The 14,422-nt window shown below is 47.6% G+C and overlaps 1 protein-coding gene across 1 annotated transcript in view; it reads right to left on the reverse strand.

Annotated features, from left to right (window-relative positions):
• gart (phosphoribosylglycinamide formyltransferase) overlaps positions 1 to 14,422 on the reverse strand; it is a 62,297-nt gene that overhangs the window by 24,658 nt on the left and 23,217 nt on the right. Inside the window, 5 exon segments of the mRNA XM_072513396.1 lie at positions 654 to 822; positions 959 to 1,044; positions 2,962 to 3,049; positions 6,608 to 6,733; positions 7,559 to 7,627. Coding sequence (XP_072369497.1) covers positions 654 to 822; positions 959 to 1,044; positions 2,962 to 3,049; positions 6,608 to 6,733; positions 7,559 to 7,627 — 538 coding nt within the window.

A 14,422-nucleotide genomic window follows, 5' to 3' on the forward strand; every position in this document is an offset into this window, starting at 1 on the left:
TCCCCTCCCCTGCCTAATCCTCTGCTGGCTGTAGCGTTTATTCAGCGATTAGTTGAATCATCACCAAGGCTGTGCCATGACTAATGGTAACTTGGGCAAAGTCCAATGGATGCCCGCAGAACTATACCTCTGATAATAATCAAAACTGTTGACAAAAAAAAAAAAAGGGAGATGGGGTGGAAAGTCATAAAAAGAAGTTTGGGATCACCTACTTCAGTCGGAGCGGTTTTTCTGCCTTATTCCCTTCAGTGTTTGTGCAGTTGAGCACTACAGAATTTCAATTGGATTTTTCATTAATAAATAATTTACATAACTGCATCGCTCTTCAGGGGGCCAGCATAGACCTTGTGGGACAAATGGCCTCCCTTCTGTGCCTCAATAACTGTGACTCTTAATAGCAGCAAGTTTAATTTCTTAGTCCTAACACATCCATCTCAAACACACGTATATCACAGAAAATTAAATACTTGCAGACCACTAAAAGACAAGTAGCTTTACCAAGGTCCCCCCCCCCCCCCCCACACACACACACACACACACTTATTATTTACAGACATACCTCTGTAATTCACAGCTCTTAAAAAAAAACTGCAACTTCATTAAAGCAACATTTCACCTGCTTCAGTACAGCTTTTCTGTACAGTAGATTCTACCTGTGATCACATGGCCCTTTGGGTAGCTGCCTGGGTATCCACCACTGGCCATAACCACCGTCACAGCTGCCCTGCTTTCCATCCAAGACGGCATGGCTCGAGAAAGTTTGCCATCCACAGTTGCCTGGACAACTTCGTACAAGTCACTGCTCAATAAGGGAAGAATGACCTGAAACACAACAAGGATCAAAATTAGAATTCTCAGCTGAAAAGAATAATCAATCTGTAGAATGAGGACACACAGATTCTTGCTTCAGTACGCATCAAAGCATGTATCTCAGACTGTAAGACCGCAATCATACTACCTGACATTCTGGATCACCAAAGCGACAATTAAACTCCAACACTTTAGGTCCATCTCGGGTTAGCATCAACCCCGCATATAGTATTCCTGTGAAGAAAAAGAGAAAAATTTGGTTTGCTTCATACAGCTCTCGCGCATTTTGACAGCATAGGTATTTCAGTGTCTGATCACTGCATGGACTTCACAATTGAAATCTTGATGGTCACTTCTGGTGATGGGGATGTGCTGAGAAGTCGCACATCAAGTGGCTCTCCTCCCACAAACCTGAAAATAGGCTCTTTTCACCCCAAATAGCCCACAACACCAAGGAAAAATATCCCCACACCTCCACCAACAACATGACGAGGGGAAAATGCCAAATAGCAGCCATTCCAGAGGCCGTGTGGAAACTAGGAGCGGAAAAAGCCTGGACAAACAAATGACCGAGCCGGCCGACGCACGGGGAGGGATGGGTGGAGGATGTTTCTCCTAAGAGAATTGAGACAGCATCGGGAAGAGACAAAATCAGATATTCAAGCTGTGGTCAAGAGTGCGGTTGCGGAAGCCCTGGCGACCATGCAGGTGGCCCTGCACAAGGCTGAGAGGCGACTGCAAGCCCAGGAAAATACGATTAAAGTACTGGGAAAAGCCGCAACAGACCAGATTGTCGCCCTACAGAAAGAGGTGGCAAGGCTGGTCGCGACGCAGGGGAGTTTGAAGGGAAAAATCAAAGACCAAGAGAACTGGTCGAGGTGTCAAAATCTACCGATCGTGAGCCTGCCAGAGGGGATCGAAGGGAGGAACCCCACGGACTCTGTGGTCCAAATGCTGGGCAACCTGGTGGGAAGGGAGAACTTCCCAGCCCACCAGAAATTGAGAGCCCACCGGTTGCTTTGCCCAAAGCCGGGGAACGGCCGGGGGCGATCATTGACAAAATGCATCGGTACCAGGACCGGGAACAAATCCTGCACTGGGTGAGACAAACTAAAAACTATAACTGGGAAGGTCACCGGGTTCGGATCTACCCGGGCATTGGGGCTGACCTGGCCAACACCGGGCAGAATTCAACAGGGCAACGGCTGCGCTGTACAAAAACGGCGCAAAGCTTGGGATGCTGTACCCAGCCAAGCTCTGGGTCACATTCCAAGGCAGGGAGCACATTTTCACGGCCCCTGCGGACGCGAACAAGTTTGTCTCAGAGAACAGACTCGAGAAATGTCATCAGGGACAGTGATGAAGTGCTCGCAGGAAGCGACTTTTACTTCTTGAATTGCCAACTCTGAATCACCATGTCAGTCACTTTGCGCGGGATTTGACTGCCTCGTTCTGTCCGACGATGGAGAAGTTTATAAGAGATGGAGTCTGTTTATTCTGCACTTTAAAGAGTTGGTCACCGTCAGCTGCTAAGGCGGCGGGGGGTTATTTTCCCCGAGTCTTATATGTATTTGTTGGTAGTGGGGGGGGCAATGGGGGCGAGGGGTCTTCTGTTATCCTTTCTATTTCATGTTGTTTTGTTTCATGTATAAAATGTTAAAATGTTAAAAACCGAATAAAGATATTTCCCCCCAAAAAAGTTGAAAGTTAGCAATGTACACTCTTATTTTGACAAATTTCCCCCTTCCCTTGAAGGTGCTAAGTTACAGTGCATGTGTGAGTCTTGGCCGTGAGTGCCGTTTGACTAACGTAGAGTTTGTTCCTGCTCCCGAATGTATTACAACTTTTCAGTGGGAGGCACCAGTAACGGGGAGCAGCCATTTGTTTGAAGTTTTATTCCTGCCTAATGACCTGAAACACAGCCAGGGGGTGCTGCAGTCGACTGCAGCACCTGAGGCACTTTCCCAGCTGAGATCAGATATCTCACCCCAGATGAAAAATTAGCTTGGATCCCTCTGGCACAATCCTACAAAAGGGCGGTGCCGTTACTCATCATTCCGGTAAGAGCACTTTGTTCATTCTCGGGAGTCCGAGGCTCCAACCTACTCCACCTTCAACTACATTGGCCTTGCAAAATAAAGCAACACTCACCAACGTAAGGGATTCCTTCTTGTCGCATGCCATCAACTGTTTTCTGAAGAACATTTTCCTTGATCATCTGGAGATGCTTTTTGGAAACCTAAAAAGCAACAACCAAAATATAAAAGAAAATCCAACCCAGATGGTAAACAGCTGGCAGACTGGTTGTCATCTGACCACTGGTTCAGATGCAAACCCTTGAAGTCCCATAGCCAGCACTAGAAAAATAATTTCCTAGACTCTATTGAGTTCTTAATGAACACATTTGGTGCTGCAATGACATTGACACTTGCAGGAGTGGAACAATTCACATATAGTGTGTCTAAACTGGCTGCGGTGTCAAAAAAAATGGTTAACTGAAGCTTTCAACTTGTTCCGACGTTAGTGGCAGATAGTGATCACTATCACCGCCACTCCAAGGAACATTGGTGAACAATTAGCAAATCCGAGCTTATTTGAAGAAAGATTTGCATTTATGCAGCACTTTTCATAACCACCAAACAGCTGAAAGTACTTTACAGTCGCATAGTAATTTTGAGGTGCAGTCACTGTTATAAGGCAGCTAAATTGCCCACAGCAAACTCTGACAGACAGCAATGTTATAATGACCAGATCATTTGAATTTTGTGGTGTAGATTGCGGGATAAATGTCAACCAGGACACCAGAGACAAATCCCCCGCACTTCTTCAAAATAGATCTTTTGCATCTGCCCGAGAGAACGGCCCATCTGAAAACTGGCTCCCCCAACAGTGCAACACACCCTCAGTATTGTGCTGGAGCGTCAGCCTAGATCTTTGTGCTCAAGTCACCAGAGTTGGATTTGGACCCCAGAACCATTCAATTTGGAGGCGAGGGTGCTACCAACTGAGTTTGGGGGAGCTCCTTCAATTAGCAACCCTGCTGGGAAAGAAGTACCCTTTCTTGAATTGAAAAGATTAAGTGGAAGAAATTAAGCCAAGAAAATCACTAAGTGAAAGGAATTGTGATCATACCGACTCCAAGGCTAGAGTTTAAGAGACTAAGATATAGATGAAAATCATGACAAAAATGTCCTTAACCTGAGCGTCCAGCAAACTAAATTAGAGTAGAAATTATCCCAACAAGCTTTGATTTCATTCTCTACGAATCCTAGAACGTTTCTCCCGCAATCAATGCTATAAAGTCAGGCACCCACCAATGAAGTGCAAGGGTTAATTTTGTATGGGTGGGGGCGGAGGCAGATGGCAAAACTCTCTGGTTTTCCACACAATGAGACCTGGGAGATTCTACCTACCTCTATCTGCATTGGGCCTGTCCATCCCTTGCACAAGCAACTGGTAGGTGGTTTCTGGCTGGCAGGATGCTTGCTGCCAGGGACCGGGAAGAATGATCCCAAGCACTCAGCTAAGTGATTTCAAGTTGCTTAGAGGAAGGCATGGCAGGGGGCACAGGGTGTATAATGGACCACACTGTGGTAAGGGGAGGAAAGCCCAAAGTAGGGGAGGCTCAAGGTATCCTAATATGGTCCCAGAGGAGCACCTAGCTGGCCAAGCAAGGAAGCCCAATACCTTGTTCATACAAGCCTTCAGTTCAAAATTGCAACACAATCTTGATGGCATCATCATGACCCTCTCTACACTTCCGGTGATTGCCATGGAGTGAGCGATCGCACATTTGGTGGCTCCCGCTCAAACCGTTTCTTTTAGTCTTTTCCCTGTCCAAAAGGGGAGGTTTTTGATAGCAAGAGGTGTAGGAGTACCTGGAGAAGGTTTTACTCCTCTGGTGTGGCTGGTGGATGGATCCACGAACTAGGAGTGGGGTGAGAAGAGATACTGTAACAGGAGAGTCTTGGTGGTGCACCACAGGTTAAGAGGACGGAGGGCAAGGGGGCTGTTCTGCCCGCCCAGTGGTCAATGGAGCAGCTGGTGAAGTTTCTGAATGCAAGTTCAGCCAGCAGAGGAAGGAGGCCCTGGAAGACCTAGCCAAAGTGGTGGAGCCGATCAAAGCAGGGATCGAGAGAGTGGAACAGAGGCTGGAGTCCCAGTGCTGGGCAATCCAGAAAGTGGAGGAGGCAGTGGGGGAGCACAAGGAGCAGCTGGCCTCATTGATGGCCTAGGCGGGGGTGATGCGGGCGACCCAAAAGAGGCTGAAGGAGAAGGTGGGGGATCTGGAGAATTGCTCCAGACGACAAAATTTGAGGATCGTGGTGATGCCTGAAGGCATCAAAAGTGCGGAGGCTAGCACATAGGTGGCCAAAATGTTGGAGATGGTTGATGGGGGAGGGGCCTTTGACCGGCCCCTGGAGGTCGACCAAGCGCACAGGGCATTGATGGGGAGGCCGCAAGCAAATGAGTCGCCAAGGGCTCAGAGAAGGAGAAGCAGAAGATCCTTTGGTGAGCGAGGCAGACGAGGAGGTCCGCCTCGAAGGGGAAAGAGCTGCAGGTGTATCAGGATTTGAGTGCAGAACTGGCAAAGAGGAGGTCCGGGTTCAATTGGGTCAAGAAGGGGGTGAAGTTCAGAGTGCTGTACCCAGCCCACATCTGGGTGTCTTTCCAGAAGCCTGAGTACTATTTTGGCACGCCAGAAGAGGCGATGGAATTCATGAGGGACAATGGACTGGAAGGAGAGTGAGGACAATGAACCTTGGAGGAGTTTGTGTGAGTGTGTTTGCTTTCTGAAAAAAAATTCCTGTTGTAATGTTTCCTTTGTTTTGATGGCGGAGTTTATTTAAAATTCTTCCAATTAAAGGGCAACTTAGTGTGGCCAATCCACCTACCCTGCACATATCTTGGGTTGTGGAGGTGAAACCCACACAGACACAGGGAGACTGAGCAAAGTCCACATGGACAGTGACCCAGGGCTGGGATCGAACCCGGGTCCTCGGCGCTGTCAGGCAGAAATACTAACCACTGCGCCACTCGGAGCCGCCAAAAACGGGTTGTGCGTGAGCGACCTGGCGGAATTCCTGAGGCTGAAGAAGGTCAAGTTCATCTAGAGGGTGGGCAGCACGGTGGCACAGTGGTTAGCATTGCTGCCTCACAGCGTCGAGGTCCCAGGTTCGATCCCGGCTCTGGGTCACTGTCCGTGTGGAGTTTGCACATTCTCCCTTTGTCTGCGTGGGTTTCGCCCCCACAACTCAAAGATGTGCAGGCTAGGTGGATTGGCCAGGCTAATTTGCCCCTTAATTGGAAAAAATGAATTGGGCACTCAAAATTTATTTTAAATTAAAAAAAATTTTTTTTTTTTAAAGTTCGTCTAGAGGGGTCGGTTGATGGGTTCGCTCGGAGTTGGAAGCCGATCAGGATTTTCTGCTTTTGTTGGTTTCTATGAAATTGCCTGAATAAAATATTTTTTTTTTTTTTTTTTTTAAAAAGACTCTACATTTTCAGAGAATGTTCCTGCTGTCTTCCGGAAGTTTCTCTCAACTGTTTAAAAGAGCAGGTTAAAATTGCCATCTGTGGAATGGCAACATGGTCATCGCAGGTCATTCGCACTGGCTGTTTAACTGGTTTAAATTTGATGGACTGGTTACGTTCCCAAATTCCACTGAACCAAGATGATTTCCCATCATGGTATTCCAGTACTGCACAAAACGGTATATTACAATCCCCACTGGGGACAATCAGACTGTCAAAACTCTGTAAAATAACAACAATTAATCTTCAAATACTCTTTTACCTGAGGAGCAGGGCAATAGGCTCCCATTCCACCTGTATTTGGCCCTTGGTCCCCGTCCAGTAAGCGTTTGTGATCTTGAGCTGGTGGCATACAGGCAACCGCGACACCGTCACTGAAACACAGGCACTGCACAACATTATCAGAATTGCACTTTAAGGAATGGAGTTGACTACCACCCGAGTTACTGTCAGAACAAGATTCGAGCTACTCTAGAGAAAAAAAAAACTTGATTCCAGGTATCTTGGCCAATTACAGTATTGTAATTGTACAGGGACATAATTGAAAACGGTAAACAGGAATGCAAGGAGATATTTTTGAGCTGAATGGAGTAGAAATCAATGCTGCTTAATCTAGAATTTCACACCACCACTCGACAACCTGCCCTTGGTAGCTGCTCTCAATGCAGAGCAACTGAAAGAGAAATTAATGGCCTCTGTTCTGGGGCTCTCAATAATGTCACCTATCAATATACCAACTCATTGAACAGCACCCTGGTACAGCTTCATTTCCCAACATTCTGTTGTGCAGAACTTTGGAGCTCGACTTAAAGTGGTGGGCTGGTATGCAGGTAAAAATTTAGTGAATGATTGAGTGAATTCCTGGGATTAGATCTTTCAGTGCAGGTAAAACATTTATCCAAGCTACTCGTGATAGATTCCACATGGAGTCTATGCTAGGGGCGGGTTTAGCACAGTGGGCTAAACAGCTGGCTTGTAATGCCGAACAAGGCCAGCAGCGCGGGTTCAATTCCCGTACCGGCCTCCCCGAACAGGCGCCGGAATGTGGAGACATGGGGCTTTTCACAGTAACTTCATTGAAGCCTACTTGTGACAATAAGCAATTATTATATATCTGCTGGACATGCAACTAGACGAACTTGGCAATGAAAAATATAAACAAAAAAACTTCAATTTATAATAGGCTAGCAAAAAGCAACAAAGTCTTACTTACAGAAACTTCCTCTCCTTCAAGCAGCTCCTCCACAATCACAGTTTCACCAGCAGAACCAAAGGTCCTTTCCTTTTCAAAAAGAAAATACAAGTACGTTTAGCGCCGTGTACCTACTGCAAACTTGTCGGCAAAGCTCTAAACAGATTCATTGTTAAAACTACATTTGAACTACTTTTTTAAAAAAAATATTTTTATTAAGGTATTTGAAATTTTTAATAAAAATCACATAGACAATGACATCAACATGGTATAATAAACATTCTCCCCCCCCCATCTCAATCTTCACACACCCCAACCATACAACAACAATCCGGCCCTCAACAACCCCCCCCACCCACCCGGAACACTGCTTCTGCTGACATTTTAATTTTCCCTGAGAAAGTCGACGAACGGCTGCCACCTCCGGGTGAACCCCATTGACCTTCTTAAGGCGAACTTTATTTACTCGAGACTGAGAAACCCAGCCATGTCACTAACCCAGGTCTCTACACTCGGGGGCTTCGAGTCCCTCCACATGAACAAGATCCGTCTCCGGGCTACCAGGGAGGCAAAGGCCAAGACGTCGGCCTCTTTCGCCCCCTGAACTCCCGGCTCTTCCGACACTCCAAAGATCACCACCTCAGGACTCGGCACCTCCCATGTTTTTAGTACCATGGACATTACCTTAGCGAAACCCTGCCAAAATCCTCTAAGCTTCGGGCATGCCCATAACATGTGGACATGATTTGCTGGGCTACCCGTGCACCTCGTACTCCTATCTTCTACCCCGAAAAACTTGCTCATCCGGGCCACTGTCATGTGTGCCCGGTGGACTAACTTAAATTGTATCAGGCTGAGCCTGGCACATGATGAGGAGGTATTAACCCTGCTTAGGGCATCTGCCCATAGACCCACCTCTATCTCTCCTCCTAGCTCTTCCTCCCACTTGCCCTTAAGCTCCTCCACCGGAGTTTTCTCCGCCTCAGAAAGCTTCTGGTAAATATCTGAAACCTTCCCCTCTCCCACCCAGGTACTGGAGACTACGCTGTCCTGTATCCCCCGTGGCAGCAGCAGTGGAAAGGCCAGCAACTGTTTTCTCAGGAAGTCTCACGCCTGCAGATACCTAAACCCATTCCCTGCTGGCAATTCAAATTTACCCTCCAGCGCCTTCAAGCTGGGCAAGCTCCCATCTATAAATAGATCCCCCATCCTTCTAATTCCTGCCCTTTGCCAACTCCAGAATCCACCATCTAGCCAGTACAAACATATGATTATTATAAATCGGGGTCCAAACCGATGCTTCTTCCACTCTCTCATACCTCCTCCATCGCCCCCAGATTCTCAGAGTCGCCACCACCACTGGACTTGTGGAGTATCGGGCCGGCGAGAACGAAAGAGGTGCCGCTATCAGTGCTCCCAAACTAGTGTCTTTGCATGACGCTGCCTCCATCTGTTCCCATGCCGACCCCTCCCCCACTACCCACTTCCTAATCATGGCTATATTAGCCACCCAGTAGTAATTGCAGAAGTTCGGCAGCGCCAACCCACCCTCCTCCCGACCGCGCTCCAGCAACACTTTCTTCACTCGCGGGGTTTTACCCGCCCACATAAAGCCCAAATTAACCTTATTCACCCGCTTGAAAAAAGCCCTTGGGATGAAGATGGGGAGGCACTGAAAGGCAAACAGAAATCTGGGGAGGACCGTCATTTTCACAGTCTGTACCCTCCCCGCCAGTGATAGCGGGAGCATGTCCCATCTCTTAAATTTGCCTTCCATTTGTTCTACCAACCGGGATAGGTTTAACTTGTGCAGTGTCTCCCATTCCTGGCCCACCTGGATTCCCATATATCGAAAGCTCTTCCCTACCATTCTAAGCGGCAGCTCTCCCAGTCCCTTCTACTGTCCTCTTGCCTGGATCGCGAACATCTCGCTTTTCCCCATGTTCAATTTATACCCCGGAAAATTACCAAATTCCCCCAAGATTCGCATTACTTCCCCCATCCCCTCCAATGGGTCCGAAATGTACAAGAGCAGGTCATCTGGGTAGAGCGAGACCCGGTGCTCCCCCCCCGGAACCAGCCCTTTCCAGTTCCTATAGACTCTTAACGCCATGGCCATTGACTCTATGGCCAGAGCAAACAGTAACGGGGAGAGGGGGCACTCTTGCCTCGTCCCTCGGTGTAGTTTAAAGTACCCCGACCTCAGCCGGTTCGTACACACACTCGCTTCTGGTGCCTGACTGAGCAACCACACCCAGTCAATAAAGCCCTAACCAAACCCAAACCTTCCCAGCGCCTCCCACAAGTAATTCCACTCCACCCGATCAAAAGCCTTCTCCGCATCCATCGCTACCACCACCTCCACCTTCTCTCCTTCGGAGGGCATCATAATAACATTTAAAAGCCTTTGAAAATTGGCCTCGAGTTGCCTGCCCTTTACAAATCCCAACTGGTCTTCTGATATCATCCCCGGGACACAGTCCTCTATCCTTGTGGCCAGTATCTTAGCCAGCAGTTTGGAATCCACATTCAGTAGAGAAATCGGCCTGTATGGTCCACATTGCTCCGGATCCTTCCCCCGTTTCAGGATCAATGAAATCGAGGCCTGCGACATTGTTGGGGAGAGGACTCCCTTCTCTCGTGCTTCGTTAAATGTTCTCACCAGCAGTGGGCTCAATAGCTCTGAAAACGTCTTATAGAATTCCACCGGGTAGCCGTCAGGGCCCGGGGCCTAGCCCGACTGCATGCCCTCCAGCCCCTTGATTATTTCCTCAATCTCAATTGCGGCTCCCAGCCCCTCCACCAGATCCTCATCTACTCTCGGAAAACTCAACTGATCCAAAAACTGCCTCATCCCCTCCACCCCAGCCGGGGGTTCCGACTCATATAATTTACTCTAGAAGTCCTTAAACACCTCGTTCACCCACTGGGTCCAGGACAGTATTCCCGCCTCTACTCTTTACTTTACCTATCTCCCTGGTCACCTCCCTTTTCCTGAGCTGGTGCACCAACATTCTGCTTGCCTTTTCCCCGTACTCATAAATCGCCTTGCCTTCCCCAACTGTTCCACCGCTTTCCCGGTGGTTAACAGCCCAAACTCCGCCTGTAACCTCCACCGCTCCCTCAGTAGCCCCGCGTCCGGGGCCTCCAAGTATCTCCTGTCCACCTGAAGTATCTTCTCCACTAATCTATCCTTCTCAGCCCGTTCCACCTTTTCTCTGTGGGTCCGTATCGAGATTAATTCCCTCTGACCACTGCCTTCAGAGCTTCCCAAACCATCGCTGCGGAGACCTCCTCCGTATCATTTGTTTCAAGGTAGTTCTGGAAGGACTTGTTAACCCGCCCACAGATCGCTTTGTCCGCGAGCAACCCCACATCCAGTCTCTACAGTGGGCGTTGCCCTCTCTCCACCCTAACCCGTAGATCCACCCAATGCGGGGCATGATCCGACACTGCGATTGCAGAGTACTCAGTATCCACCACCCCCGGTATTAGCGCCCTGTTCAGAACAAAAAAGTCGATGCGAGAGTATACCTTTGGACGTGAGAAAAAGAAAAATCCCTTCGCCGTTGGCCATGTAAACCTCCATGGGTCTACTCCCCCCATCTGTTCCATAAACCCCTTCAATTCCTTTGCTGCAGCCGGCCTCCTCCCTGTCCTGGATTTTCACCGGTCCAATTCCGGATCAATGACTGTGTTAAAGTCTCCTCCCATGATCAGGTTGTGTGACTCTAAGTCTGGGATCTTACCTAAAACCCGCCTCATAAATTCCACATCGTCCCAATTCGGAGCATATATATTCCACCTGCATCTTCTCCAGCTTCCCACTCACCATTATGTACCTACCCCCCTTGTCTGACACGATTCTCCCTGCCGCGAATGCCACTCGTTTGCTGATCAAGATCGCTACCCCCTGGTCTTTGAGTCCAGCCCTGAGTGGAATACTTGGCCAACCCACCCCTTTCTCAATCTCGTCTGGTCTGCAACCTTTAGGTGTGTCTCTTGGAGCATTGCCACGTCCGCCTTCAGCCCCCTCAAATGCGCAAACACGTGAGCCCTCTTGACCAGCCCATTCAGCCCACTGACGTTCCATGTAATCAGCCTGGTTGGGGGGGCTTCCAGCCACCCCCTCCAACCCTTATGTCTGTCGGTCTCCCCATTGTTCTCTCCCCTCTCCCCCCACATGGATAAACATTTTAAAAGCTTCACATTCCCCAGAAAACAAACATCAGAAAAAACAGTGAAGAAACAGTCACTTTCGAAAAATAATCACCCAAGAACCAGCCCCAAAGTCCATCCCTCCTCTAACCAGCTCCCTGCAAGACAAAGTTACCATTAGCCATCCAAACAGCCCCTCATTACACATAGCAATACTTATATTTATACAACCCAGCACAACAAATCGCCGCCACAGTACTTCTCCAAGGCTTCAGTGTCTTTTAATTCACCTCCAGCCTCTTTTACATAAGAACATAAGAACTAGGAGCAGGAGTAGGCCATCTGGCCCCTCGAGCCTGCTCCACCATTCAATGAGATCATGGCTGATCTTTTGTGGACTCAGCTCCACTTTCCGGCCCGAACACCATAACCCTTAATCCCTTTATTCTTCAAAAAACTATCTATCTTTATCTTAAAAACATTTAATGAAGGAGCCTCTACTGCTTCACTGGGCAAGGAATCCCATAGATTCACAACCCTTTGGGTGAAGAAGTTCCTCCTAGACTCAGTCCTAAATCTACTTGCCCTTATTTTGAGGCTATGCCCCCGAGTTCTGCTTTCACCCGCCAGTGGAAACAACCTGCCCGCATCTATCCTATCTATTCCCTTCATAATCTTATATGTTTCTATAAGATCCCCCCTCATCCTTCTAAATTCCAACGAGTTCAATCCCAGTCTACTCAACCTCTCCTCGTAATCCAACCCCTTCAGCTCTGGGATTAACCTAGTGAATCTCCTCTGCACACCCTCCAGTGCCAGTACGTCCTTTCTCAAGTAAGGAGACCAAAACTGAACACAATACTCCAGGTGTGGCCTCACTAACACCTTATTCAATTGCAGCATAACCTCCCTAGTCTTAAACTCCATTCCTTTAGCAATGAAGGACAACATTCCATTTGCCTTCTTAATCACCTGTTGCACCTGTAAACCAACGTTTTGCGACTCATGCACTAGCACACCCAGGTCTCTCTGCACAGCAGCATGTTTTAATATTTTATCATTTAAATAATAATCCCTTTTGCTGTTATTCCTACTAAAATGGATAACCTCACATTTGTCAACATTGTATTCCATCTGCCCGACCCTAGCCCATTCACTTAGCCTATCCAAATTCCTCTGCAGACTTCCAGTATCCTCTGCATCTTTTGCTTTACCACTTATCTTAGTGTCGTCTGCGAACTTGGACACTTTGCCTTGGTCCCCAACTCCAAATCATCTATGTAAATTGTGAACAGTTGTGGGCCCAACACTGATCCCTGAGGGACACCACTAGCTACTGATTGTCAACCAGAGAAACACCCATTAATCCCCACTCTTTGCTTTTTATTAATTAACCAATCCTCTATCCATGCTACTACTTTACCCTTAATGCCATGCATCTTTATCTTATGCAACAACCTTTTGTGTGGCACCTTGTCAAAGGCTTTCTGGAAATCCAGATATACCACATCCATTGGCTCCCTGTTATCCACCGCACTCGTAATGCCCTCAAAAAATTCCACGAAATTAGTTAGGCACGACCTGCCCTTTATGAACCCATGCTGCGTCTGCCCAATGGGACAGTTTCCACCCAGATGCCTCACTATTTCTTGCTTGATGGTAGATTCCAGCATCTTCCCTACTACCGAAGTTAAGCTAACTGGCCTATAATTACCAGCTTTCTGCCTACCTCCTTTTTTAAACAGTGGTGTCACGTTTGCTAATTTCCAATCCGCCGGGACCACCCCAGAGTCTAGTGAATTTTGGTAAATGCATTTGCAATTTCCCTAGCCATCTCTTTTAGCACTCTGGGATGCATTCCATCAGGTCCAGGAGACTTGTCTACCTTTAGCCCCATTAGCTTGCCCATCACTACCTCCTTGGTGATAACAATCCTCTCAAGGTCCTCACCTGTCATAGCCTCATGTCCATCAGTCACTGGCATGTTATTTGTGTCTTCCACTGTGAAGACCGACCCAAAAAACCTGTTCAGTTCCTCAGCCATTTCCTCATCTCCCATTATTAAATCTCCCTTCTCATCCTCTAAAGGACCAATATTTACCTTAGCCACTCTTTTTTGTTTTATGTATTTGTAGAAATTTTTACTATCTGTTTTTATATTCTGAGCAAGTTTACTCTCATAATCTATCTTACTCTTCTTTATAGCTTTTTTAGTAGCTTTCTGTTGCCCCCTAAAGATTTCCCAGTCCTCTAGTCTCCCACTGATCTTTGCTACTTTGTATGTTTTTTCCTTCAATTTGATACTCTCCCTTATTTCCTTAGCTATCCACGGTCGATTTTCCCTCTTTTTACCGTCCTTCCTTTTTGTTGGTTTAAACCTTTGCTGAGCACTGTGAAAAATCGCTTGGAAGATTCTCCACTGTTCCTCAACTGTTTCACCATAAAGTCTTTGCTCCCAGTCTACCTTAGCTAGTTCTTCTCTCATCCCATTGTAATCTCCTTTGTTAAAGCACAAAACACTAGTGCTTGATTTTACCTTCTCACCCTCCATCTGTATTTTAAATTCCACCATATTGTGATCGCTCCTTCCGTGAGGATCCCTATGAGATCCTGAATCAATCCTGTCTCATTCCACAGGACCAGATCTAGGACCGCTTGTTCCCTCGTAGGTTCCATTACATACTGTTCCAGCAAAGATCGGCCGCTCAAGATGCGGAGGATTCCGCC

The sequence above is a fragment of the Scyliorhinus torazame genome, chromosome 8 (assembly GCF_047496885.1).
Source record: "Scyliorhinus torazame isolate Kashiwa2021f chromosome 8, sScyTor2.1, whole genome shotgun sequence".
NCBI lineage: Eukaryota > Metazoa > Chordata > Chondrichthyes > Carcharhiniformes > Scyliorhinidae > Scyliorhinus > Scyliorhinus torazame.